The following is a 26379-nucleotide window of genomic DNA, read 5'->3' on the forward strand; positions in this document are numbered from 1 at the left end:
GCCTCCAGCAACCCAGACTGTTTCTGGAATGGCCACAGGACAGTGGCTGTGTGTGAGGGCCACCAGAGGCTGTGGCATTCCAAGCAGCGAGGGCCACAGTTGGGTCCTGCAGAGCGGGGCGCCTGCACTGCTGCGCTGGCCGTGAGGCCACTCCTTTTGGCAGATTGCCCAGATGGCTTCAGCTCCTATGGAGGAGTGGGAGGTAGAACCCCTCACTTCAGACCCCCAGGCCCTACGCCAGGGTTGCCTGGCTCGCCACTGTCCCTGCTCCATGCCTTCAGAGCTGGCCCCTCCCTGGAGAGTGTGGGCCACCTGCCTCCCAGTCCTGTCTCACCACCATCACCTCTGCCCATCCCAGGTGGCCCTGATGAAGCAGATGCGTGAGGAGCAGCAGCGGCGGCGGCTAGTGGAGACCAAGAGGAACCGGGAGATCGCACAGCTCAAGAAGGAGCAGCGGCGACAGGAGGTGAGGGGTGGCCCTTGAGCCTCCAAGGAGCCTTTGGCCCTAACCAGCCTCCTGGTGCACCTGGCTGCCCCTCCTGACCAAGCAGGCCTTAATCTCCACTGTCCTGAGTGGTAGTGGTCGTGCTTGGAGGACAGTGCAGCATGTCAGAGAAAGATGAGACCCTGTGGCTTCTGGTCCAGCCCCCACATTTAGTTAAGAGGAGGGAGAGGGGAAAGAACTTGCCCAAGGTGACCAGCAAGCCGGAAATGTGCAGCTTCAGGCCCTGCAGAGAAGCCCCAGTAGGGCTGAGCCCTCCGCTCCAGGATTCCTCCTCACTGGAGGGAAGACGAGGCTAAGGAAATTGCCCTTGTGGGAAAGCAACCTCTGGGGAGGGGAGCTCAACTCTGGGTCCCACTTTATCAAGAGTTTGGCTGCATGAGAATCACCCGGAAGCCCAGGCTTTCAACTACAGAGCTAGCCAGCCTGTGCACAGAGAGGGCTGAGGTGCCTGAGTGTGGAGCCCAGCCCTCTTCTGTCTCCCACAGTTTCAGATCCGAGCTCTGGAGTCCCAGAAGCGGCAGCAGGAGATGGTCCTGAGGAGGAAGACCCAGGAGGTGAGCTCACTGGAGGGGCTGACGAGGCCTTGGCCCTGCTGCACATGTGTGCGTGCGAGTGTGCGTGCATGCATTGCTTGCCTTCTCTTTTGGACCTCCAACTTCCTCGTGGTGGAATAAAGATGGTGTTTCCCAGTTCTGCCAGAGCTGGCAGGGAGGGGAAGCAAGCCCTGCTTATGGCCCTGGCTCTCCTTACTTCCATTCAGCAAGTGTAGTTGGTGTCCAAATTGTGTCCAACCTATTAGAAGGGCCTTTCTCAACAAGAGCTCAGGCTGCAGGGCAGACTGCAGGCCTATTCCCAGATGCTTGAGCTGTGCATTAAAAAAAAAAGAAGGTGGCAGCCTCTTTTGTGTTCATGTCACATCAAACAGAGATCCCTTGGCCCTTTTGCAGCCCAAGCCCAGTCCAGCACAGAGCAGCTTCTGTGTTCCTGCTGCCTGGCACCCCAACCTGGGCCTTTCTGTGTGGCTCCAGGCCACCCAGCTCACCGGCTCCCTCTTTTCTCCCTGCTGCCCCAGGTTTCTGCACTGAGGCGCCTGGCCAAGCCCATGTCTGAGCGGGTGGCAGGGCGTGCAGGACTAAAGCCACCCATGCTGGACTCTGGGGCCGAGGTGTCGGCCAGCACTACATCATCTGAGGCTGAATCAGGGGCCCGCTCTGTCTCCAGCATCGTGCGCCAGTGGAACCGCAAAATCAACCACTTCTTGGGGGACCACCCTGCGCCCACTGTCAATGGCACCCGGCCTGCCCGGTAAGGTGGACTGGCAGTCCTCTGGCCTGGTGGGCAGAGGGGGTGGGAATATGGGGCAGGACCAGGGTGAGGAAGAGGGAAGCTCTTTGGAGTGCTCTGGGTCCCTGTGGCTGTCAGCTCCAGGTAGGGGGTTCAGTGGAGCTATAGAGGTTAAAAGGAGTCCCATCCAATCCCCTTTGCCTATGTCTTCTAGAAAGAAGTTCCAGAAGAAGGGGGCCAGCCAGAGCTTCAGTAAGGCAGCAAGGCTCAAGTGGCAGTCTCTGGAGCGACGGATCATCGACATCGTCATGCAGAGAATGACCATTGTCAACCTGGAGGCTGACATGGAGCGACTCATCAAGGTGAACCCTGCCTCCCCCTTCTCTCCCATCCCACCTCTCTGCCTCTCCTCTGTCACCTCCAACTTCTCTGGCTCTTCAAATTTTCCCCGCCCCACCTCCCTCTGCTCCTTGTGCCTGCTCTGGAATCCCGAGGTGCTGGGGGCACCTCACAGGCCAGCCTGTGGTGGGAGCTATGGGCAGGGCTGGGCAGCTACCTGAGGCCTCTCCTTCATCACAATCACCGCCCTCCCCTCCAACCCCAGAAAAGGGAGGAGCTGTTCCTCCTGCAGGAGGCACTGCGGAAGAAGCGGGAGCGGCTGCAGGCTGAGAGCCCCGAGGAAGAGAAGGGGCTACAGGAGCTGGCCGAGGAGATCGAGGTGCTGGCAGCCAACATTGACTACATCAATGACAGCATCACCGACTGCCAGGCCACCATCGTGCAGCTAGAGGAGACCAAGGTATCTGCAAGGCTGGGCCTGGTGGGGCAGAGGCGGGAGAAGTGGGTGGCAGGGGGAGCCCCAGGCGACGGGGCTCTCTGCGTCCTGGTCCTAGGAGGAGCTGGACTCCACAGACACATCCGTGGTCATCAGCTCCTGCTCCCTGGCTGAAGCCCGCCTCCTGCTAGACAACTTCCTCAAGGCATCCATTGACAAGGTAAGCTGGGAGCGTACCTGGGCAGGGGTCTCTATGGGCACAGATGCCTCTGTGATATACCCTAGTGTGAAGCCCAGGGGACTGGCTCCTCACCTGCATCACTCACAGGCTAGGATAAGCCACCTAACCTCTGCACTTCCCATGCCTCAGCCATAAAGCTGAGAGGGTGACCGTACCAAGCTTATAGCTTGTGTGACTTTAACGAGATGCTGTGTGTAAGGGATGTGGCCTGGCACCTGGCACACAGCAGGGCCTCTGTTAAAGTTGACCCTGGGTGTCTGGCTCAAGCCTATCCAAAGCAGTGCTGGGCTTGAGTCTGTTGGAGGTGGAGGGAGAAGTGTGTGTATGTGGGCGTAGGGGAACGACAGACCACATTCCACCCGGGAAGGTTTACACCAGAACATCAGGTGTCCCTTGACGTTTCTTGGGCTCCTCTCCTCTCTCCTTGACAGAGAGCTAACCAGAGGATGTACCTCCTTCTCTCCTGGGGCCTGTGGTCTCTGGGGACGGACCCTACATGGTGTGAATCTGTATAACTCTGGAAGCAGACAGGAGACTCTGCTGACTGACCCCCGTCCCGGGCCCCACTGAGCTCCTCTCAGCCCTGCTTTGTGTCTGGGGACTTTGTGAGTTTGCTAGGGCTGCCATAACCAAGTACCAGTCTGGGAGCCTCAAACAGGAGATTTATTTTCTCCCAGTTCTGGAGGGTGGGAAGTCCAAGGTCCAGGTGTTGGCAGGGCTGGTTTCTTCTGGGGCCTCTCTCCTTGGCTGTAGATGAATATGAGTTTTGGAAGGATGTAACCTGGCCCATAATAGTGTGTGTCTGAAGGTGACCGTCACTTAATGTGTGTATGTGGGAGCTAAGGGGGCTGGCGGCGCTCTCAGGTCTGTGCTAGGTACAAGGGTGATGTTGGGAGCTGGAAGGGAGCCCTCCAAGGTGTCTTGAGGGATGCAGGTTGTGTGATATGGGGGACCCCCAACCCCAGGTCAGGAGGGGTAACTCCAGGCTTTGTTCCCTGCCCCCAGGGACTGCAAGTGGCACAAAAGGAAGCCCAGATCCGGCTGCTGGAGGGCCGACTGAGGCAGACAGATATGGCAGGCTCCTCCCAGAACCATCTGCTCCTGGACGCCCTGCGTGAGAAGGCCGAGGCTCACCCCGAGCTGCAGGCCCTCATCTACAATGTGCAGCAGGGTACGGGCAGGGGCGGGTGGAAGCTGCCAGCTCCTTGGCACTCCAGTGCTCTCAAACTCGGACCCCCAGGAGGCCCTCACTTCCCCCAGAACCACCCCTGACCCCCACCAGGAGCCCTGGTCTGATTCCAGTGGGTGAGATATAGGAGGGAGACCGTCATCCCTCCCCCGACACTTGGATGAGGCTTCTCAACCCCTTTGCCTCCCTCCTGCCCTCCCACAGAGAACGGCTATGCCAGCACCGATGAGGAGATCTCAGAGTTCTCTGAGGGGAGGTGAGTTTGCAGCTGGGAGTGAGAGGCTGGCTCTCAGCATGTACCTGGGGCTGGTGGGAGGAGTTGCCATAGGTCCCAGGGCTGAGCCTGAATTTGGGGGCTCCTCAGGATCCTGAACTCTCTCTGCTTCTTCTTCAGCTTCTCCCAGTCATTCACCATGAAAGGGTCCACCAGCCATGATGATTTCAAGTTCAAGGTGAGCCCCGCTGGAGGTCAGGCAGTGGGTGCAGCAGGGCCAGCCTCCCCACAGCCTGTTCCCCGCTTACTGTGGCTCTGTTCCATCCTCAGCCATAGTACAATATTGTCCCCAGCTGGGAGGGAGGTGCCAATAAAATTTAGCCTGGAATTGGGGGTTGTCCAGATATGTAACCTGTTATAGCCCATTCCTTCTGAGGTGGGTGGAAGGTGGGAGAGTGACCGCTAGCCTCTGCGGCCACCTTGCTAGCAACAGCACCATAACCAGGGGCCCCGCTTTTCCAAAATATCCCCTCTCCCTCACCCATGATTCTGCCTCATGCTCTGAGTCAAAACCTACCTCTACATGTCTGGTTATCTTATGTGCACACAGTCAATTCCACCATATGGGAGTCAACAATAAGGAAGTTTACCTAATAGCGAGGGATCCGTTTCATTAGACTGAAGCAAGATGCAGGGTTTTTTAAGGAGCCAAGGAGGGAAAAAGCTTCAGACTGGGAATAGCAAATTATGCATAGTTTTGAGGTAAACTGATTAGCTGGTGACCCGCAAAGAAGTCAGGCTGGGCATTCTGTGTTTACGTAGTCCAACTAAGGGCAGTGAAACCATTTCAGTTGCTCTGGATTCTCCAGAAACCCTGAGAGTTTAGCTGTGGAACACAGGTGATGTCTGTCTGGGTCCTTCCATCAGGTCTTCTACCTTAGGCCAAGACAGCATCATTTCTCTTGTTAGAATTTCCGGGAGGGCTAGGTGTAGTGGTTCATGCCTGTAATCCCAGCACTTTGGGAGTCTGAGGCAAGAGGATTTTGTGAGCCCGGGAGTTCAAGACCAGTCTGGACAACATGGCGAGACCCTATCTCTACAGAAAAAAAAAATGTAAAAATATCCGGGTATGGTGGCCGTGCCTGTAGTCTCAGCTGCTCAAGGAGGCTGAGGTAGGGGGATCACATGAGCCTAGGAAGTTGAGGCTGCCGTGAGCCAGGTTTGCACCAGTCTCAAAAAAAAAAAAAAAATCGAATTTCCCCTGGCTCCCCTTTATGTGCCATGCCATTTGGGCAAGTTGATCCACCCTGTTCTTCCTTTCCCAGGGTGAGCCCAAGCTGTCTGCCCAAATGAAAGCTGTGTCGGCCGAGTGCCTGGGTCCCCCACTGGATATCTCCACCAAGAACATCACCAAGTCCCTGGCCTCCCTTGTTGAGATCAAAGAGGATGGAGTGGGCTTCTCTGTCCGAGACCCCTATTACCGGGACAGGGTCTCGCGCACCGTCAGCCTGCCTACCCGGGGCAGCACTTTGTAAGGACGGGAACAGGAATGTGGGTTGGGGCAGGGATGGAGATGGGTCTGGGCCTCACTGGACTCTTCTGTTCCAGCCCCAGGCAGTCTCGAGCCGCAGAGACGTCCCCGCTGACAAGAAGGAAGTCCTATGACCGAGGGCAGCCCATTAGGTGAGATCGTGTTCTAGAATCTGCTCCAGAGTCACCACCAGTCTAGTCCTTGGGTACATGAGTGGCTGTGATATTCTGCTCTGTTGATCATCTTGTGCACAGTGTAACCTGGGCCAGCTTGACTGAGCCATTCAGCTTCACCCAATGGTCCCTTCCCCACCCTGTCAGGTGTGGACTCAAGAAATGGGCCAAGCGTGATGGCTCACACCTGTAATCCCAGCACTTTGGGAGGCAGAGACGGCCAGATCACTTGAGCCCAGGAGTTTGAGACCAGCCTGGCCAATATGGTGAAACATCATCTCTACTAAAAATATAAAAATTAGCCAGGCATAGTGGTGCATGCCTGTAATCTCAGCTACTCAGGAGGCCGAGGCATGAGAATGGTTTGATCCTGGGAGGCAGAGGTTGCAGTGAGCTGAGATCGTGCCACTGCACTGCTGCCTGGGTGACAGAGCGAGACTCTGTCTACAAAAAAAGAAAAGAAAAGAAAAAGAAAAAGAAATGTAATCTCTATAATGCACTTGAAAGTGAATAGCCGAGCCAGGTGCTGGAAACTGTTTGCTGATGTGCACCCAATACAAGTGGCTTTGTAGTGGCTTGGATTAGTCATTGCAGTGATGTGCTTCAGCCCCTTTTCGTGACCATGGGTCCTGGGGAGCTTTCGGGTCTTTTTAAGGCCTTATCGTGTGAGAGGAGATGAGAAATTCAAAGGAAAGGCCAGATGCAGTGGCTCACGCCAGTAATCCTAGCACTTTGGAAGGCTGAGGCGGGTGGATTGCCTGAGCTCAGGAGTTCAAGACCAGCCTGGACAACACGGTGAAACCCAATCTCTACTAAAATACAAAAAAATTGGCTGGGCATGGCGGCATGCACCTGTAATCCCAGTTACTTGGGAGACTGAGGCAGGAGAATTGCATGAACCTGGGAGGCAAAGGTTGCAGTGGGCCGAGATCACGCCATTGCACTCCAGCCTGGGTGACAGTGCGAGACTCCATCTCAGAAAAAAGAAAAGGAAGGAAAGAAGAAAAGAAGGGAGGGAGGAAGGAAGGAAGGAAGGGGGAGAGGAAAGGAGGGAGGGAGGGAGGAAGGAAGGAAGGAAGGAAGGAAGGAAGGAAGGAAGGAAAGAAGGAAGGAAGGAAGGAAGAAGGGGGAGGGAAGGAGGGAAGGAGGAAGGAAGGAAGGAAGAAGAGGGGAGGGAAGGAGGAAGGAAGGAAGGAAGAAGGGGGGAGGGAAGGAGGGAAGGAGGAAGGAAGGAAGGAAGGGGGGAGGAAAGGAGGGAGGGAGGAAGGAAGGAAAGAAGGAAGGAAGGAAGGAAGGAAGAAGGGGAGGGAAGGAGGGAAGGAGGAAGGAAGGAAGGAAGAAGGGGGAGGGAAGGAGGGAAGGAGGAAAGAAGGAAGGAAGGAAGAAGGGGGGAGGGAAGGAGGGAAGAAGGAAGGAAGGAAGAAGGGGGGAGGGAAGGAGGGAAGGAGGAAGGAAGGAAGGAAGGGGGGAGGAAAGGAGGGAGGGAGGGAGGAAGGAAGGAAGGAAGGAAAGAAGGAAGGAAGGAAGGAAGAAGGGGGAGGGAAGGAGGGAAGAAGGAAGGAAGGAAGGAAGAAGGGGGGAGGGAAGGAGGAAGGAAGGAAGGAAGAAGGGGGAGGGAAGGAGGAAGGAAGGAAGGAAGGAAGAAGGGGGGAGGGAAGGAGGAAGGAAGGAAGGAAGGAAGAAGGGGGGAGGGAAGGAGGGAAGGAGGAAGGAAGGAAGGAAGAAGGGGGGAGGGAAGGAGGAAGGAAGGAAGGAAGAAGGGGGGAGGGAAGGAGGAAGGAAGGAAGGAAGGGGGGAGGAAAGGAGGGAGGGAGGAAGGAAGGAAGGAAAGAAGGAAGGAAGGAAGGAAGAAGGGGAGGGAAGGAGGGAAGGAGGAAGGAAGGAAGGAAGAAGGGGGAGGGAAGGAGGGAAGGAGGAAAGAAGGAAGGAAGGAAGAAGGGGGGAGGGAAGGAGGGAAGGAGGAAGGAAGGAAGAAGGGGGGAGGGAAGGAGGGAAGGAGGAAGGAAGGAAGGAAGGGGGGAGGAAAGGAGGGAGGGAGGGAGGAAGGAAGGAAGGAAGGAAAGAAGGAAGGAAGGAAGGAAGAAGGGGGAGGGAAGGAGGAAGGAAGGAAGGAAGAAGGGGGGAGGGAAGGAGGAAGGAAGGAAGGAAGAAGGGGGAGGGAAGGAGGAAGGAAGGAAGGAAGGAAGAAGGGGGGAGGGAAGGAGGAAGGAAGGAAGAAGGGGGGAGGGAAGGAGGGAAGGAGGAAGGAAGGAAGGAAGAAGGGGGGAGGGAAGGAGGGAAGGAGGAAGGAAGGAAGGAAGAAGGGGGGAGGGAAGGAGGGAAGGAGGAAGGAAGGAAGGAAGAAGGGGGGAGGGAAGGAGGGAAGGAGGAAGGAAGGAAGGAAGGAAATTCAAAGGAAAAAGAGATCAATGCAGAATGGCAGGGGGGGACCCAGCTGGTCACCCACATGTGGGCCAGGCCCACAGAGCTTCTGTAGATCGAAGGACGACTTTCAGGGTTTTCTCGTCCATGCACTTAAGAGGTTTGGTGGCACACAGCTAAATAGTGGGAAAGCAGGGGCTCAAGATGGCCTCTTGCCACCTGCCTTGGTAGGAGGCAGGAGGATTTTTTTCTTTTTAGAGATAGGGTCTTACTCAATCACCCAGGCTGGAGTACAGTGGCACAATCAGGGTTTGCTGCAGTCTCTACCTCCCAGGCTCAGATGATCCTCCTGCCTTAGCCTCTCAAGTAGCTGGGACTACAGGCATGCACAATCATGCCCGTCTAATTTTTTTACTTTTTGTAGAGTTGAAGTCTTTCCATGTTGCCCAGGCTGATCTCAAACTCCTAAGTTCGAGCAATCCTCCCACCTCGGCCTTTCAATTTACTGGGATTACAGGCATGAGCCACCACACCTGACCACAAATACATTTTAATAAATAGGTGAATTCCCAAATATGGAATCTGCGAATGATGAGGACTGATGTTTAAAGACAGCATCCAGGAGTTTAATTGGGTGTTGAGCTCTGAGAATACTGCACAGCAGGCCCTGCCCTGCAGGCCTCACAGCCAAGGCAGAAGGTGGAAGCCCAGCACCAAGTGGGGGCCTGTAGGCAGGGGTGGTCACTAACAGGCTGCCCTCTGTCCCGACTCACCAGGTCCACAGATGCTGGATTCACACCCCCATCATCCCCTCCCACTCGGCCCCGCAATGACCGAAATGTCTTCTCTCGTCTCACCAGTAATCAGAGCCAGGGGTCAGCGCTGGACAAGTAAGCAGGGCTGAGGAGCAAGGCGGGGAGGGCACCGAGGTGGCAATGGGGAGCCTGAGGACGGTCCTTGCTGGAGGAGGGCTCAGGTGGCCAAGCCAACCCCAGCCTGAAGTTCCAGCCCCCTCAAGAGCTGACGCCCTGATGCCCTCTCCTGGCATTTCTCTCCTTCCTGTACTGACCATGGGCCCTTCTTCTCCCCTGAGCATGCCAGGCCCTCAGGAGAGGGCAAGAAGGAGGCCACAGGGATTGGGGCCAGGCAGTCAGGTGGGCTGGTCGCATGGGGCAGGTGCCCGAGGGCTCTCCAGAGCTGCCCTTTAATCCACCTCTGCTGCTGCTTTGGGTCTGCTTGAAGCCCCTTCCTTCAGCTTCAGCCGCTCCACTCTGTGTATTCTCCCAGCAGAAAGAGACCAGACCCCCAAATTGCCTTCCTTAGGCAGGTTCAGGTCCACCTATATGCACAGCTCCTGATGCAAGACCCTAACGACTAACGGTGTGGTTTATGTTAACAGCCTCCCCTGCGTTCAGAAGGCTTTCTCCCTGTGCTTTACAACCTGCTTTCATATATGTGATTTCATTAGGCAGTAAAACAACCACGAGAACTGTCTTCCCTGTTTCACATAAGAGGAAATGAAACTCAGAGAGGGAGCCAGGGATGTTCACCTAGAAAGTGGCAGAATTGCACTCAGAGCCTGGGACTTCCAGCCCCTGCCTGCTGTGCCTCAGGAACGGGAAGGACCCTATCCTCCATGTGCTGCTCTGGGCTCCCCAGCATTGCTGGGCCCACCCTGGTCCTGTTTTGCTCTCTGCAGCCCTCAAGAGGGCTCCTCTCTTAGCTCCCTGAATGCTTCCCTGCCCCAGGGACGACAGTGCTGTGTCCTTCAGGGGAGTCTCATGCTAGAAAATACTTGTCCTTGTATCTAGTACCTGATGTCCACCCTCCCCACCTCCCCACAGAAATGCCCCTTCCTGGGTCAAAATACTACTCGATGAATGCTGAGCCCAGGAGTCAGAGCCCTGCAGACCTGGCACCCCAGACACCTCCTTCCCCAAACCTATCTTGGCCCAGACTGCTGTGCGGGGAGCCGTGGATCACTCCTAGCCCATCTCCATGTTGTCACAATAAGCAAGTCCCCTTTTTGGAAGGATTGGGGCAGGACTCTGCCCATCCTAGCCTGGTGGTCTTCTGGAGGCCTTGGTCTTGTCCAGTGGTCCAGGTCTTGGAGCCTGTGCATGGTGCAGAGCCAGCTTCTAGGCACTGTCCCAGTGGGCCCCCTGGGGATAGTGGGCTTTGTAAATAAGTGAGCCCCTGAGGAATTGCTGGAAGAAGCCAGCTCCCAGGGAGGGGTAGGATCGGGCATGGCTTCCTTCAGCCTTGGGCAGGTACGAGCATTGCTGGGGTGGGGCAGGTGCCCCCAGCTTGTGTGATGGGGCAGCCAGAGAGCTTGGAACCAGCAAACAGCCCCGGAAACATCTCCCCACGGGTGGGGCCGGTGCTCCCATGTCTCCCCGTGGCCCCGTCCTCGCTCCTCCCCTGCAAGCCGAGAGACCCTGGCGGCCCACTCCTGGGGGAGAGTCCCAGCTCCCAGACCAGCCCACCCACCTCCTCCCTTGCTCTCCTGAGGCCCTCATTCCTCTGCCTGTCTCTGCTCCCCTGGAAGAGAATAACCTGCCCTCTGACCACCCCACACGCTGCTGCCGCCTCTGCGTCCCTCTGTGTGTGTCTCCTCTCACCCCCTAATCCAGCTAATTTTCTGCCCTCCCCAGGTCTGATGACAGCGACTCCTCTTTGTCGGAGGTCCTGAGGTACACACAGAATGTCTCTCGTGTTTGGTTCCCCACTGTCACTCTCGGCACCCTCTTCTCTCTCTCTCTTTCGCTGCGTCCCTCCTGCCTGACACCCGTGTCCTCCGCATGCGGCCCCTCCACTCCCCTCCCTGCTGCCGCCCTCTCCACACTTGTTCCCGCCCCCATGGTTCCTCCCTCTCAGGGTGGCCACAAGGCCTTGGACTGCGCCGGCCAGAGCTGGGGGCTTGGGGAGGGTGCACAGTTGCTTGTCGCAGGCCCTGTTCTCTTCTCCCTCGTCACCTGGGCAGGGAGGGGCGCAGCATGGAGGCCTAGGGGATGCTGGGCTGGGGCTGAGTTCTCCACAACTGGAAGGCAGGGGAAATGCTGAGGGCTGCTCCTTTTGGGGGTGCCGGTGGTGTGCTCTGGGTCCTTGGATTCCCTCAGCTTGTGCTGGGGGTGAGCTCTTCAGACGCTGGCTCTGGGAGGGGCACCATGGGGGCAGCACCCCTTGCCCACACCCCTTGGCACATAGATGTGCGGGTACCTCTCCTTCCCTCAGCCTGTGGGATGGCTGGAGGCTGGTTCTCCCCACCAACCCAGCACCACACCCCACAATGAGGAGTAAGACTCAGGACCTGGGGGCCCAAGCCCCTGGCAGCCAAGGGCCCCTCATGGGCTGAGAGCTTCCTGGGCTCTCCTGGCAGGCTGTCTCAGCTCCTTGAGCCTCCAGCCCTGGGTGTCGATGTCTGGTTTACTGTGGGTCATGAGACTTTGCCACCACAAGATGTTAGCCAGCTGGCCAGGCTGTCATCGGGGGGAGCGTGATCCCTTTGACATAGTTCTATGGCCATGCAGCGAAGCCAACCCATTGTCAGAAGCGGAGCGCTGGGGCAGCTTGGGGGCTATTTGTGCATGTGTGGCACCCGGCTGGCAGCTGGACATATCCGACCACCATCCTCAAGGGCGGGCCTGGCAGAGTCTGGGGGGAGCTGTGCCAGAAGCACCACAGGCAAAACCTTGATCATTTCAGTAGACCCTTGGCCACAGAGTCACTGTCGGGAGCAGCGTTCTCTTGGGAAAAGAAACAAAGCTAGGATATATTTTCAGACATAACTCAGCCAGGGTCTCATCCCAGAAGACCCTCACTGAGAAAATAAATCATCCTCAGAACCTCAGGAAGCTGGATGTGTCAGAATCCTCACACTCACTTGGGCCAGCCTCGTTCTCGCTGCCCCAGCATCGTGGGAGCAAGGAGGTGTCATTCCGGGTTCATACAGCCCCATTCCAGAGAGCCCCAAACCTCCTACCCCAAAGCCAAGCCGGCCCCTAAGGGACTTGGCCCTTTGTAAATGCCAGTCACAGGTTTGGCCCTGTTGGTCCGGAAGGGGTGTGTATGTGTGCACATGGCTCTCTGCTCGGAAGATGCCAGCCCCAGAGGCAGTCACTGGCAGAAGGGTTTACTGGGATCAGGGTGCATGGGAGTGGCGGCCTGAGCACCCCTCCCTCTCAGCACCCCTCCCTCACACTTGGTTAACTGAAGCAGCATGCAGCTTCTGGTGGAAGCTGTAGGGCCCAGTTCCAGCCCCCGGGCCTGTGCCCTGCCCAACTGGACCCAGGTGCATTCACGTTTCAGGATCTGGGTCAGACATTGTCAGACGGGAACTCTCTGTGGACAGAGCCCACACCTCCTGCACCTTCTAGCTGTGCCTAGCACAGGGTTTGCCTCCCCAGAAGTGCTCAGGATGGCAACTGACAGATTGCTGATTAAGACAGGCCATCTCCACTCTGTAGCCCATTCCCTGCTCTCAGACCTTGGTGGAATTTGGCTGAAGTCCTTAAAGTCTCTGTTATGAGGTGCTCATCCCCTCCCCACCCTGTCCCCATCCCACACACGTGCCTTGATCAGCCTGGCCATGGTCTCGCTGGCTGATGAGCATGCCCTCTCTCCCTCTCTCCCGGGAAGGGGCATCATCTCCCCGGTTGGAGGAGCCAAGGGTGCACGGACAGCCCCACTGCAGTGCGTCTCCATGGCCGAAGGCCACACCAAGCCCATCCTCTGCCTGGATGCCACGGATGAGTTGCTATTCACAGGGTCCAAAGGTACGTGGAACCCCAACTAGCTAGGTAGGGTTGGGGTCTCCTACTCACCCCTGCTTCCTCTGTCAGAGTGGTCTATAAAGGAGATGAGAACATAGAGACTCCAGGAGTTGAGGATATGGCTGTCTATTTACTTACCACTCTTGTTTCTTACCTTGGCTCAAGGCCTCCATCCCATGCATCGTTGGCCAAGCCTTCCTTCATACCTGACCTGGTGGCTCCATCCAGCACTTCCTTCCAGAGCTCCCAGGGAAACTTCAGGAAGCTTCTCAGGTGCCCCACCTGTACTTGCACTGCCCGACATCACCCCAGCTCATACATCTAGGCACTCCCTATGATCGCAGCAGCACTTTACAAAGTCACGCTTACCTAATTACAGCAACAAAGTCAAACATCTTACCAGGCTGGGCACAATGGCTCATACCTATAATTGCAGCACTTTGGAAGCATGAGGCGGGAGAATCGCTTGAGCCCAGGAGTTTGAGACTACCTGGGTGGGCAACATAGTGAGACCCTGTCTCTACAAAAAATAAAAAATTAGTCACAATGACATGTGCCTGTAGCCCCAGCTACTCAGGAGGCTGAGGTGGGAGGATCGTTTGAGTCCAGGAGGTCAAGGCTGCAGTGACCTGTGTTTGTGCAATTACACTCCAGCCTGGGCAACAGAGCAAGACCGTATCTCAATAAGTAAATGCAGAATTCTTTGCTTACTCATTCATTCATTCATTCATTCATTCATTCATTCATTTTACCAACAGAACTAGTCTGTAATAGACACGCATACTAAAACACAAGCATAAATATAGCTCTCCACAGCAGTAGGGGGATAGCTGTCAATCTAGGTGTGATTGATTGATTCCAAGTTTTCCCATAACATTTGCTTGCACTGGTTCATTTACTTTGTCAGCAATTAGCATTTGGAGGAACAGGCATTATAAAAGCTTAAGAATTGTATTTTAGCCCTGGATACCTTAGCAGTGTGGCTCACAGAACTCTGGTGTTAGTGGAAAGTTTGCTTGAGGAACGCTGGTCTGAAATTCTGAGGGAATTCTCTCTCCCCTGAGATTTTACTAGCACACACACATGCCAGTGAGCACACGTGTGTGTGTGTTTCTCTCTCTCAGAACTGGAGCTCCATCCTCTGGAGCTCTCTGGATCCCTTTCCCCTACCCTGGGCAGCCCCTGCAGAGGCAGAGCTACACCCCCTAGTGGCTGACATCCCTCCCTTCCCTGTGGCTTCCTCCCATCTCTCACAGACCGAAGCTGCAAGATGTGGAACTTGGTTACTGGACAGGAGATCGCAGCTCTAAAGGGCCACCCCAACAATGTGGTCTCCATCAAGTACTGCAGCCATTCGGGGCTTGTGTTCTCCGTGTCCACCTCCTACATCAAGGTGTGGGACATCCGGGACTCAGCCAAGTGCATTCGGACTCTCACGTGAGTACCCCTCACCTGCCTCGCAGTGGTGGGCTGCAGCAGGCTGGGTTGGGTGCAAATGCTCCCAGCCCAGGTGACCCACTCAGCACAGCACAGCCCAGCTACCTGGGCACAAAGACCATCACCAGCCTATGAACTTGGCTTGACCCTGGGGTACAAGGTGAGATCTCTTGGTTTGGGAGACAGTGTCTGGGGTAGCACCACTAGAGGAATTTTTGGCCTGCCTGGCCTCTACCCACGGCCCAGTCCCCCAAGCCCTGACCCTTGAGGTGTGTTAGATATCATCCTGTGAGTCTGAAAGAGGAGCTAGGAAACAGGGCGAGCCCCCAAAGCCATGCTGGACACTGCCTGTGTAGGCAACCACCCAGTCATGGCCCTGAGCCCTGCCCCGACAGTCTCAGACACACAGGCATAGGGCAGGGGAGGCAGAACTGAGACCAAGAGCCTTGCAAAATAAAGTTGTTTTTTGTTTTTTTTTTTTTTTTTAGCAGAAGTCATACTACATCCTTACATTAACACTGTAATACAATCTATTAATTTGATCCTTAAAAAGTAAACAGGCTGGGCACAGTGGCTCATGCCTATAATCCCAGGTATTTTGGAGGCTGAAGCAGGAGGATCACTTGAGACCATGAGTTCAAGACCAGCCTGGGCAACAAAGGGAAATCCTGTCTCTACAAAAAAACTATTTTAATTAGCTGAGCATGGTGGTGCGTGCCTGTAGTCCCAGCTACTCAGCAGGCTGAGGTGGAAGGGTTGCTTGAGCCCAGGAGGTCGAGGCTGCAGTGAGCCATGTTTGTGCCACTGCACTCCAATCTGGCCAATAGAGCAAACCCTGCCTCAAAAAATAATAATAATGAATAAATAAAGTAAACAGAGGGTTTTTAGGGCAGTGAAATTATTCTGTGTGATGCTGTAATGGTAGATGCATGCCATTATACATTCGTTCAAACCCTTAGAATGTACCACACCAAGAGTGAACCCGAACGTGAACTGTGGACTTGGGCAATACAACATGTCAACATGGGTTCATAATGAAAACCCAGGCAGCTTTCTGGTTGATAACAGGGGAGACTATGCCTGTGTAGGGGCAGGGGCATGTGAGAAATATCTGTATCTTGTGCTTAGTTTTGCTGTGAACCTAAAACTAGCCTTAAAAAAAATTAAGTCTTTAAAAAAAAAAAAGTAAACAAGGCTGGGCACAGTGGCTCACGTCTATAATCCCAGCACTTTGGGAGGCCGAGGCGGGCAGATCACCTAAGGTCGGGAGTTCTAGACAAGCCTAACCGACATGGTGAAACCCCATCTCTACTAAAAATACAGAATTAGCCAGGCATGGTGGCACATGCCTGTAATCCCAGCTACTCAGGAGGCTGAGGCAGGAGAATTGCTTGAACCCAGGAGGCGGAGATTGCAGTGAGCCGAGACTGCGCCATTGCACTCCAGCCTGGGCAACAAGAGTGAAACTCCATCTCAAACAAACAAATAAATAAATGTAAACAGGCTGGGTGTGGTGGCTCATGCCTGTAATCCTAGCACTTTGGGAGGCTGAGGCAGGTGGATCACCTGAGGTCAGGAGTTCAAGACCAGCCTGACCAATATGAAGAAACCCATCTCTACTAAAAATACAAAACTAACCTGGCATGGTGGTGCATGCCTACAGTCCCAGCTACTCAGGAGGGTGAGGCAGGAGAATCGCTTGAACCCGGGAGGCAGAGGTTGCGGTGAGCCAAGATCACACCATTGCGCTGCAGCCTGGGCAACAAGAGCGAAACTCCATCTCAGGAAAAAAAAAAAAAAAAAGTAAACAGAATGGGTATAATCACTTCTTTTAACAGATGAGGAAACTGAGACTCAGAGAGGTTGATTTCCGGAAGATCCAGGTTCACACCCAGTCTCATGACTGAGCCTTACCATCTTTCCAAGCCAGCGACCAGGCAGCCGAGCAGGCCACATGGGGTGTTGACTCACTGGGGACTGGAGTGGAGCTCTCCCCTGGGTCTCACTTGTGGGAGAAGCTATTGTTCTTCTCTGTCAGTCAAGGAAGACTTCCTAGAAGAAGTGGGTTATTTGGGCTGGTCTTAGTGACGTTTTATTGGTTCCCTGCACTGTGCACATGGATTGTTTTGACCTCTGGCCTTGCCTTTCTCCCTTATGGGCAGATCCTCAGGCCAAGTGATCTCAGGGGATGCCTGTGCCGCCACGTCCACCCGTGCCATCACCAGTGCTCAGGGTGAGCATCAGATCAACCAGATCGCCCTCAGCCCTTCGGGCACCATGCTGTACGCCGCCTCGGGCAACGCCGTCCGCATCTGGGAGCTTAGCAGGTCAGCGTGATACCTGGGGAGAGAGGGGCATTAGCATGCCCAGGCAAGGTCCCCAGGTCTTGGCTCAGGGGGACCCACCCCAGGGTGGGTAGGACCTCAGCAACACCTTTATTCCCCCCATGCTGCTGGGCCTGTGCCCTCTCTAGTGAGACTGCTGGGATGCAGGGCAGCTGTTGTCTAGATTCTTGATTCTTAACCAAGCGGGGGTGGGTGAGTACCCTGACCAGGCCTGTTTGTTCTGGGGCAGACACCCCATCCCAAGCCAGGGTCCCCTCTAATTCACCTACCCCGGCTGGGCCTCTTCCCACTCAGGTTCCAGCCTGTTGGCAAGCTGACTGGCCACATCGGTCCTGTGATGTGCCTGACGGTCACCCAGACAGCCAGCCAGCATGACCTTGTGGTGACTGGCTCCAAGGACCACTACGTTAAGGTATCTGGGGCTGCCTCAGCTCTGAGGCCTGGGTCAGGGCTGGTCTTCCACTCTCCCCAGTCTTTGCCCTCTGTTGCCTTGGGAGTACCCACGAAAAATTAGAAGCCTTCTGGGGATGTTTGCTGAAGAAATCACCCCAAAGAAGGCAAGAAGTTATGTGCAGAAAGTTATAGATTGCAGCATTATTTTGTAACTGGTGAAAAATTCATAACTTAAATGTTGAAGGGTAGAATAACAATCAAATTATGGAAAATCCACTAAATGGGATGCATTGCAGCTATTAAAATGATAAATAGCAAACCAAACATGAAGTAGACAAACAACACTAATTTGTTTGCTCTCTGATTATGCCATTGAAAACTGTCCATACACCATCAGAAACTGAAAGGAAGCAGGCCAGGCGTGGTGGCTGACACCTGTAATCCTAGCACTTTGGGAGGCTGAGGCGGGAGGATCACTTGAGGTCAGGAGTTTGAGACCAGTCTGGCCAACATGGTGAAACCCTGTCTGTACGAAAAATACAAAACATTAGCCAGGCATGGTGTCGGGTGCCTGTAGTCCCAGCTACTCGGGAGGTCGAGGCAGGAGAATCGCTTGAACCTGGGAGGCAGAGGTTGCAGTGAGCTGAGTTTGAGCCACTGTACTCCAGCCTGGGTAACAGAGTGAGACTCAGTCTCTAACAAAAAAAGACACTGGAAGGAAGCAGGGTTTTCAGAGGTGGTGGGATTATGTTGAATATTTAGTAAAAAAACAAAAGAATTCTAGAGGGAGGCTCACACCCCAAACCCGCCTTTCTCCTTAGCAGCCGCCCGTTGAGCTGTGGGGTCTTGGCGTGATGAGCTGATTCACCCCTGCATTACTTGAGTTGGTCTCCTCCCACCCCTGCCCCAGTGTCCACGGGAAGGGTGAAGACCTGAACCGTCAGTGTTCCCAGGCCCTTGGAAGGAGCAGCCCCACCTCCAGGAACCTTCACCTGCTGGGAAGCTCCTCTCCCCAGAGGGCAGTGGCTCTCACCCTAGCCAGACTCCTGTGTCTTCAGGCCCCTGGGTCCACAGTGCTGCAGGCCCTGCCTTCCCTCCTCCCACTTGGCCTCTCCCTACTGGCCCCTCCTCCCGCAGATGTTCGAGCTGGGCGAGTGTGTGACGGGCACCATTGGCCCCACTCACAACTTTGAGCCCCCGCACTACGACGGCATCGAGTGTCTTGCCATCCAGGGAGACATCCTGTTCAGTGGCTCCCGAGATAATGGCATCAAGAAGTGGGACCTAGACCAGCAGGAGCTCATCCAGGTGGGGTCAGGAGGAAGGGGAGAGGGTAGACTCGGGTGGGGTGGTTCCCGTAGCACACACAGAGCCTTGGAGACCCTGGGGCCTGGACTCATGGGCCCCAGGCCGGATGGTTTTCACAGCTGCCCAAGCCCTCCTGTTCTCCCTCTTCCTCCACTGTCTCTATCCTCCCTTCCCTACCCACAGCCTTTCCTGATGCCACACCTCCTCCTTAGGCAACCTGCCCTCAGCAAAGCCTTTGCTCTCAGCTCTTGCGTTTGAATGTGAAGCTCAGTTACCCAATTCCTTTCCTGGGAGCATTTGTGTTTTAGCCTGACCCATGTGAGGGCTGAAGGGTTCTCTGCCAGGGCAGGATCTTAGGCTTGAACCTGGGAAGAAGAGCAGAGGGACCCATCTCTGGTCTCCTAAAGCCCACAGCACAGGCCACCTAGCATGGCTCCTGGAACCAGTGTCACCTGCCTGTGTGGCAGGTCTAGAGGCCAGGGGACCCTGGAAGTAGCTCCACTACTAGCAAGAGGGGCCCTGGAACAGGTTCTCTCCCTCACCACCTCCCCCAGCCCTCACCAGCCCTGATCCTCCCGCAGCAAATCCCCAATGCACACAAGGACTGGGTGTGCGCCCTGGCCTTCATCCCAGGCCGCCCCATGCTGCTCAGCGCCTGCCGTGCGGGCGTCATCAAGGTCTGGAACGTGGACAACTTCACGCCCATCGGTGAGATCAAGGGCCATGACAGCCCCATCAATGCCATCTGCACCAATGCCAAGCACATCTTCACAGCCTCCAGGTGGGTGCTGGACAGAGAGATCTGCCTCTGCTCCCCTCATCTCCTGGTATGGGCAGGGGAGGCTGGGAGGCTCAGGGCCCTGCAGTTGTCCCCACAGGCTCGGTTCACAGAGCAGATTCCATGGTGGCCTCCTTTGCATACCTAGCCTGTGCCAGCTTTCAGTGGGTGCCCACCATATGCTGGGCACTGCGCTAGGCAGGGGAGGAGGAAGGTACTGGGCCCCGGGCCAGGCCTTGCCCGCTTGTCTCCAAGCCCTTCCTACCCTCCCCTGCCCTGGCTGTCTTCCCCCGTCCAGGTATCTCTCAGAGCACAGAGCAGCCCTGCCAGTCCCCAGACCATGTCTCTTACACACGCCTCCTGCTCTGGCCCCCCTGCTTGGGGAGCCCCCAGGCCCTCTGTCCCATGGGGTGCTACTCAGACGGCTTTCTTTCTTGTTCCGACTTTCTCCCTTCTCTCCCTTCCCCTTCCCATCTCCTCCCACCTCTCCTCTCTGTCCTCGCCTCTCTCCCCCCACAGTGACTGCCGGGTAAAGTTGTGGAATTACGTCCCTGGACTCACCCCCTGCCTTCCTCGCCGAGTCCTGGCCATAAAGGGCCGCGCCACCACCCTGCCCTGACCCTCCCCATCTCTCCCTGTCTCCTCTCTCATTCTTCCCCTCTTTCCTTTTCCCCCTCTTTCCTTTTCCCTCTCTTTCCCCACTTCGATCTGAGCTGCTTCTTAACGGTATGAGATTATTTTACTCCTCCTTCTTCCTCTCCCTTCCTGTCCTGCCTGGCCCAGAGAGGTGCCCTGCCTGTCCCTCCTGCTCCCATCATCCTCTCCCGAGCATGAACAGTGGGACAGGCCCCAGGAGATGGGTGCCAGGGAGCAGATGGGGGAGACTTCAGGCCTGGACAGAACAAAACATCCCCCCAAAAAAACCCATGACAAAGCTCCCCCGGGAGCCTCCGAGTGCACAGGCCTCTCCATCTGCCCAGCACCCCACCACCTGCAGTCCACCTCCCCGTAAGCGATGCTTGCCTCCCAGCCCCAACCGCATTTGGGGAGTTTGGGGAATCCAGTTCATCCTCTACTTTTGGGGGCAGCCAGCCGAGCTCACTGTAAGAGCTGACCCACGCCCCTCCACTTTGTCCTCCACCCCAGTGACCTGACGGTGAAGTTCTGGAGTGTCCGGCGGTTACCCCACAGCGGCCCACCCTAGGAGTGAGGTCAGAGGGATGCCCCCGGACCCTCGACCCCGGCAGCCTGGACAGCATGGAAGGGAAGCTGTGACCCAGCCGATGGGGCCAGCTGCCCTGGGGACAGAGGGCGTGGGCCCCTCTCCTGTCCTCCTCCCTCTCCCTTGGCCTTCCCAGAAGACACTGTTCCCTCAGTCCCTCTCCTGCCTCTCAGGAGCCTCTGGGTGAGAGAGAGGCTGGGGAGGAAATCAAGCTGTGAAGCCAAAGGGCATTATCCCTTCTTGTTCCACTCCCAGTGGTCCTGGCCACATTGTCTCCTGCTGAACTGGCTGTGCCCCTTTCTCAGGCCTTTGGCCCAGTGGTGGGGCCCTGTGGGGAGGTGCAGCAGCCTGGCCCCATCCCACCCTTCCGAGGAGCTGGCCTCCCCCCGTCTCCCAGCCCAGCCTCTAGAGCCACTGCACCTGCCTCTGAGCCCAAAAAGATAGTCCTCAGGTAGCTAAGGAAACCAGGTGTGGGCGGCTGGGCCTTGCAGCTAACCCTTAACCCTCTGGCCACCCGCAGATAGCCCCAGCTGGCCCCAGCAATTCCCTGGGGTCGCTTTCAGATGGGGCCAAGATAGAGCTGCTAGAAAGATTCCTTTGGGGAGACAGTCAGAAATACTTCAGTTATTTATTTTGTTATTTTTATTTTTTGCTGTTGCCTCCTGGAAACTGACTTGAAGTTTCTTCCCATATATTCTTTCCCTCAGCTCTTGGGGGCCAGAAATTCCAAAGGGAGTCCGCTGCCCCGGCCCTCCAGGGCCGCCTCCTCTGTTTGCTTTGCGGAGGAGGGAACTGCTCCTTTCACTCTGCAGCTTGGACCTGTCCCCGACACAGCCCCCAGGGAGCCTTCTAGCGCACCCCCTGGCCTCTAGGCCGCCTGACGCTCAGTGCCTTCCTCCATCCCGGGGCCTGGCACCCGTGCCGGGCAGCCTTACACCAGCCATGCCCGTGGCACCACATGTGTCTTCTCACTCGCGAGGTCTGGTGCCCAGCGCCCCTGGGAAGGCGGGGGCGCTCACCCCACAGCCCAGGCCCCGGGGTTCCACCCCAGAGTCCTGCGTGGGCCACGCAGGAAGCAGCGTGTGGGCTGTGTCTGCTGGGAGGCGGCTCGGATGGGGAAGACGGCCCGGCACCCTGGCCCCCGCCCCTCCCCAGCCCTGCAGCCCCGCACTGGGCCAGGGAGTCTCTCCAGCTTCTCTCTCTCTGGTTATTCAGGAGACACATTTTCAGCCTTAAAACTGGCATGGAGCGCAGGCCCTCCCTTGCAGGAAATTATCAAGGAGGAGGGCGTCGGAAGGCAGTTCCTCTGCCCCGGGGCTGGGGACACCGAGCTCAGGACACCGAGCTCCGGGGAGGTTGTTAAATCAGTGTTCTGGCGCCCCCTGTTGGAGAAACTCTGGAATTACAGGAGTGGGCCTTGGGAGGTACTGAGCTCCATCCCTCTCCCCCGCCCCACCCCCACCCAAAGTTGCCCACTCTGTTTTTCCCTTGCTTCGCTGGTCTTGTGCTTCCCGGCTTCAGTCTGGGAGCCAAGAGCCAGCCCCACCTCCCTTCAGAGGACGCAGTGACTTGGACTTACCGGAGGTGGTTCTGTGTTTCTGCCCTTGGCTCATCTCCGTCTTGGGCCAGGGCACTTGGAGCTCTCTCCATGTGGCGCCCAGTGTTGTGGGGAGGCAGGCCCCAGTGGAGGTTAAGTGAGGCCTGGTCCCTTCCCCGTGCCCTCCTCGGAACTGCCACAGAGGCTAAGAAGGCTGTCCTGCTGGTGCTGGCCCTGCTGGAAGTGGTATTGAAGTCTGGGCCCGCTGATGGCAGGAAGGAGACTGCCTCAGATGCTGGTCTCCCGGGACCTGAACAGTCTGTCTGCAATGACTGGAAATCCTTCTTCCTCTGGCCACCCTGGGGGTGCTAGGTAACCCCTTAGCTCGGAGATGTGGCCACAAATCTCTTCCCACTCCTCTCCATCCCTCCCCACCTGAACAGAAGGTTTTGACCTTGCAGCCTGTAAGAAAGAATCCGTCCGCATGACTGTTTACAAGCGATAGAAACACATAAGACTCTGTCCCCTGAGCTCCCACAGCCGGGCCGGGGATGCCCCACCTGGGGTGACTGCACTGTAGCTGCAAGGTGTGTTCTTGCACGAAGTGTGATCTTACGGCCCCGCGAGAGGTGCTCATCATCATTGCCCATTTTCCGCTGTTTCCAATGGGTCAGCTACCTCACGGCGGGGCCAGCTCTGCTGTCCTGGCAAGTGTCATTGACTCTCTAAACTTGAAGTCCTTCGGGAGCCCTGAGCCCAGCATCCCTGAGACACCCCAAGTTGTGCTCCATGAGAGTTGGAGTCTCTGCCCACTCTTTCAGGGATGTCCAGGGTCCATCGTTAGGGGGCAGGCCCCCAGCTCCAATCACTGCACAAGCACCCTAAGTGTTGGAAGCACAAAATGGTTGTGATTTGAGCACAATGGCAGGGTCTCGCAGGCAGACTGGATAGACCCGGGCCCGGGAAGTTCCTCCCAGGTTGGCTCTGTCCAAAGTGAGATTGGGGATGCCTGTGTCTGGGATAGGGGGTGCCCTTGCTCAGACCAGGCCTTGGCCCATGGCTCGTGCTAATTCTGGGACTCGCCAGCTAACTTCTCACCCTTCTGTGCCCATCTTAAGATCTGAGCCTTGTCAGGCCCAGCCACATCTGTATACCATGGGACCAGGAGTAAAGCGCTCTCTAAACCCCGCACCCCAAATCTCTAAACGCCTGAGTTCAGGCTGAGTCCTAGCCCTAGTGAGCCTGAAGAGCTTGCTCTGATTCCCTGTCTCCTGGGTCAAGCCCCACTTTGTGCTTTCGAAGCTTATGAGCGGGTTCCCTGGATAGAAGGAGTCTTCCATCCCCACTGCTCTTGGGCCTCTTCAGCATAGTCCTGTGCCAGGGCCCCGTCCTCACTATCAGTCGGTTCAGTATTTGCTTTCATGTGAGTGACGGACTCCTCTGAGGCAGCCGGAACTCTCAAAGGCAGCACCTGGAGTTGCCTTGCGAGATTTCCAAGGAAGGAGGAAAGACTAACAGGCGGAGGCTGGCACACCCAAGCCTTTGAGGTGGTCAGAGTGCCACCTTCAGCCCCTTGGGAAGGGACAGCAGTGGATCTGGGAATGGCCTCGCCCTGGATTCAGCCTAGGAATCTCTTCATCCTCAGCTGTCCAGCCCTGCTGCCTGTCTGGGGCTGTGTGGCCTGGGCAGAGGGCAGTTTAAAGCACAAAACCACATGGGAAAACACGAGGTCACGGGGACTTTCTCATGTGCCTGATGTGGTGGAGGGAGATACCGGCGGGCGGCTGCAGTGAAGTTAGGGAACATAACACTTCTCTGCCCTGCTAACTCAGTTCTGGGGGGCATCCCCCGATGTGGTCTGGGCTGGGAGCAGGCATATCCCCTGGTTGTTGCCTGTGCCTGGTCTGTTCACCATCGTGTTTGTGTGGGCAGAACCTGCCCTGCAGGAGCAGTGACTTCCCACTGTGTGTCCCGGACCTGTGGTATGTGTCCCTTTGCCATCCCAAACAGGCAACTGCTCGCTGCTCTCCTCGCTTGGCATAGCCTCCTGGTCAGTGGCCAATGCCCCACAGGCCTTCCTGGGCCTGGCCCTCCTCTCTTGACTCCCAGATCCTTCCCTGCCGTCTTATGTGCAAGGACAGATTTTGCAGGGAAAGTTCTGTGTCTTCTTTGATATCTTTGTTCTGTCCCCTGCCCCATCCCCAGCACTCATGATCTTGAAGCCCCCATCACACCCCAGTTCAGTCCCGTGAACCATGTCCTGAGGGCCTTGCAGGGAAGTAGAAAGTAGAAACTGCTTCACAAAGAGCTGAGGGTCAGAGAAGACCCCTGAGATGAATCAGGGCCCTGCCCTGCCCACCAGCTCTTTTCTAGCAATCATGCCCTGCCCAGGCTGCAGGCTTCATTAGACTCCTGCTGTCCTCCGCGATGTGACTAGCACAAGGTGTATATATGTTTTGTACCTCTGCCGATGGCTGTACATAGTGTATGAAACTTATTTAAGCCTCATGTTGTACATTTCTGTTCCTGGATTGGATGTGTGTGTTCTAAGAAGTTGTCATAAATAAAACCTGAATGACCAATGTCTGTGGAGGTGTCCCCTGCCCCCTTCCGGGGGGCTGCTGACTTTTGGCTGGGACCTTTGGAGAGGGAGTTGGTAGTGGGGGTGGGTGGGTGGGTGAATGGGTGCAGCAGGCCTCTGGGGCTGGGCCCAGCCTGATGAGAACTTCCTGAGCTGTGAGTTTGGGGCTTCACCAGTTAGAAAGCAGAGAGCTTTGAGAGTGTCACATTCTCCTCCAGACTCCATATGTTGTCTCCGGAGGCAGATGCAGTTGCTGGAAGAGTGGGCAGCAGCATTTGTGGACCACCTGCTATATCCTAGGCACTGTTCAGAGCATTTTTCATTGTGTCTTCACTGTCCTGTGTGACAGGTGACATTCTCGTTTTATGAAATGAGAAAGATCTCAGGATGGAAGTGACTTTCCCAGGATCACAGCTAGTAAGGACAGAGCCAGGATCTGCATCTAGACCTGCCTGAACACAGCAGCCTTTGCCTTCTGATAATGTAACATGTGCCTCTCTAGGGCCTGGACTACGCTGTGCGTGGTGCATGCCAGATGTGTCTCAGTCCCTTGCCACTTATGGAAAGAAGGCAAGACTACAAAAAGATCATATAAGAAAAGAGCTCTACAAAGGTAATTTTTTTCTTTCTTTTTTTTTTTTTTTTTTTTTTTTGAGTAGAGATGGGATCTCACTATGTTGCCCAGGCTGGTCTCGAACTCCTGGGCTCAAGCCTTACCTCCCATCTCAGTCTCCCAAAGTGCTGGGATTACAAGCATGAGCCACCATGTGTGACCATGATTTTTTTTCCTAGATCAGTGCTTTTCAGTCTTTAAGAACCCATATTTCCCTTTTGATAACCACGAATTGTTTCACCAACTCCCAGAGATTCTGGCCCATCCCCTGGGCAGAGAGGACCCTCAGGGAGAGTCCACATCTTCATCACCAGCCATGACTGATTAAAAAGCTTAACTTCCTGATTTTTGTATCAGGAATATAGTGGGGTCTCTCTTTGCTTTGTTTCCCAAATATAAAACCAAATTGCTTCCTCAGCCTGCACAGGTCCCCTGCTGCTTGTCCAGCACCTGGCTGTGACAGGTGCTCGGCCAGGGAATTCCTGGAGTCTGTAGGTGGCAGAAGTCACCGTGGGTGGGAGGGCAAAGGCTTCCTGGGGAAGGTTTCCTCTAGAGAGGCCTCTGGTCCTCACAGAAAGGCCTTGGTGAGTGAGAGGGACCCTGGGCCATGGAGGGAGACACACGTGGGCGGAGTTGTCCTGACTTGCCAGCCCCGCTGGCAGGCACAGAGCCTCTTGCCCGGGAGCAGGGTGCTTCTTGTGAACAGCTGTTTTTGGCTGGCTGATCCAGCATCACCAATGCCACTCCCCGCCCCACCCTCGCTCCCCACAGGCCCGTATTTTGCATAGGATCCTGCCTGACAGTGGGACAGAAGAGCCCACTGTGACTGCAGGAAGTGACACCTGCGCATGACCAGCTGCAGGCTGGACAGGATGTGTGGGCAAGACCCAGAGACTGGCCACTGGGGAACTGGTCACGGGCCAGACCTGGAGTGGACTCCAGCCATCTGGTTCCTCCTTGCCACTGCGCTCCTCCCTGCACCCCCCAGAAAGTTTGCAACACAAAGTAATTTTTCCAAACGCAGTTCATCCTGTCTCTTGAGGATGCCAAGGCTCCTGCGGGATGTGGGGGGGACAGGAACACTGGGTTAAGAGACTCTTCTTGTATTCTTTTTTTTTTT

General features: G+C 55.9%; 1 protein-coding gene and 1 pseudogene across 4 annotated transcripts in view; both read left to right on the forward strand.

Annotated features, from left to right (window-relative positions):
* The window catches only part of KIF21B (kinesin family member 21B), a 57013-nt gene extending 32362 nt beyond the window's left edge, over nucleotides 1-24651 (forward strand). Inside the window, exons 16-36 of one of the 4 annotated variants that reach the window (XM_073011647.1) lie at nucleotides 359-466; nucleotides 991-1059; nucleotides 1578-1810; nucleotides 2004-2151; nucleotides 2394-2588; nucleotides 2683-2784; nucleotides 3811-3976; nucleotides 4199-4250; nucleotides 4389-4446; nucleotides 5534-5739; nucleotides 5817-5891; nucleotides 9050-9163; nucleotides 10928-10966; nucleotides 12912-13048; nucleotides 14302-14482; nucleotides 16645-16809; nucleotides 17122-17239; nucleotides 18358-18528; nucleotides 19110-19309; nucleotides 19826-20032; nucleotides 20453-20520. In XM_073011647.1, the coding sequence (XP_072867748.1) occupies nucleotides 359-466; nucleotides 991-1059; nucleotides 1578-1810; nucleotides 2004-2151; nucleotides 2394-2588; nucleotides 2683-2784; nucleotides 3811-3976; nucleotides 4199-4250; nucleotides 4389-4446; nucleotides 5534-5739; nucleotides 5817-5891; nucleotides 9050-9163; nucleotides 10928-10966; nucleotides 12912-13048; nucleotides 14302-14482; nucleotides 16645-16809; nucleotides 17122-17239; nucleotides 18358-18528; nucleotides 19110-19309; nucleotides 19826-19925 (2637 nt within the window). In that variant the 3' untranslated portion in view covers nucleotides 19926-20032; nucleotides 20453-20520. Of the gene's footprint in view, nucleotides 1-358; nucleotides 467-990; nucleotides 1060-1577; nucleotides 1811-2003; nucleotides 2152-2393; nucleotides 2589-2682; nucleotides 2785-3810; nucleotides 3977-4198; nucleotides 4251-4388; nucleotides 4447-5533; nucleotides 5740-5816; nucleotides 5892-9049; nucleotides 9164-10927; nucleotides 10967-12911; nucleotides 13049-14301; nucleotides 14483-16644; nucleotides 16810-17121; nucleotides 17240-18357; nucleotides 18529-19109; nucleotides 19310-19825; nucleotides 20033-20452 lie in introns of all 4 variants that reach the window. The other 3 variants (XM_007989000.3, XM_073011648.1, XM_007989001.3) reach the window with 3 other exon arrangements.
* On the forward strand, nucleotides 21487-24651 carry LOC140710263 (uncharacterized; annotated as a pseudogene).
* Nucleotides 24652-26379: the final 1728 nt, after the last annotated feature.

The sequence above is a fragment of the Chlorocebus sabaeus genome, chromosome 25, assembly GCF_047675955.1.
Source record: "Chlorocebus sabaeus isolate Y175 chromosome 25, mChlSab1.0.hap1, whole genome shotgun sequence".
NCBI classification, from domain to species: domain Eukaryota; kingdom Metazoa; phylum Chordata; class Mammalia; order Primates; family Cercopithecidae; genus Chlorocebus; species Chlorocebus sabaeus.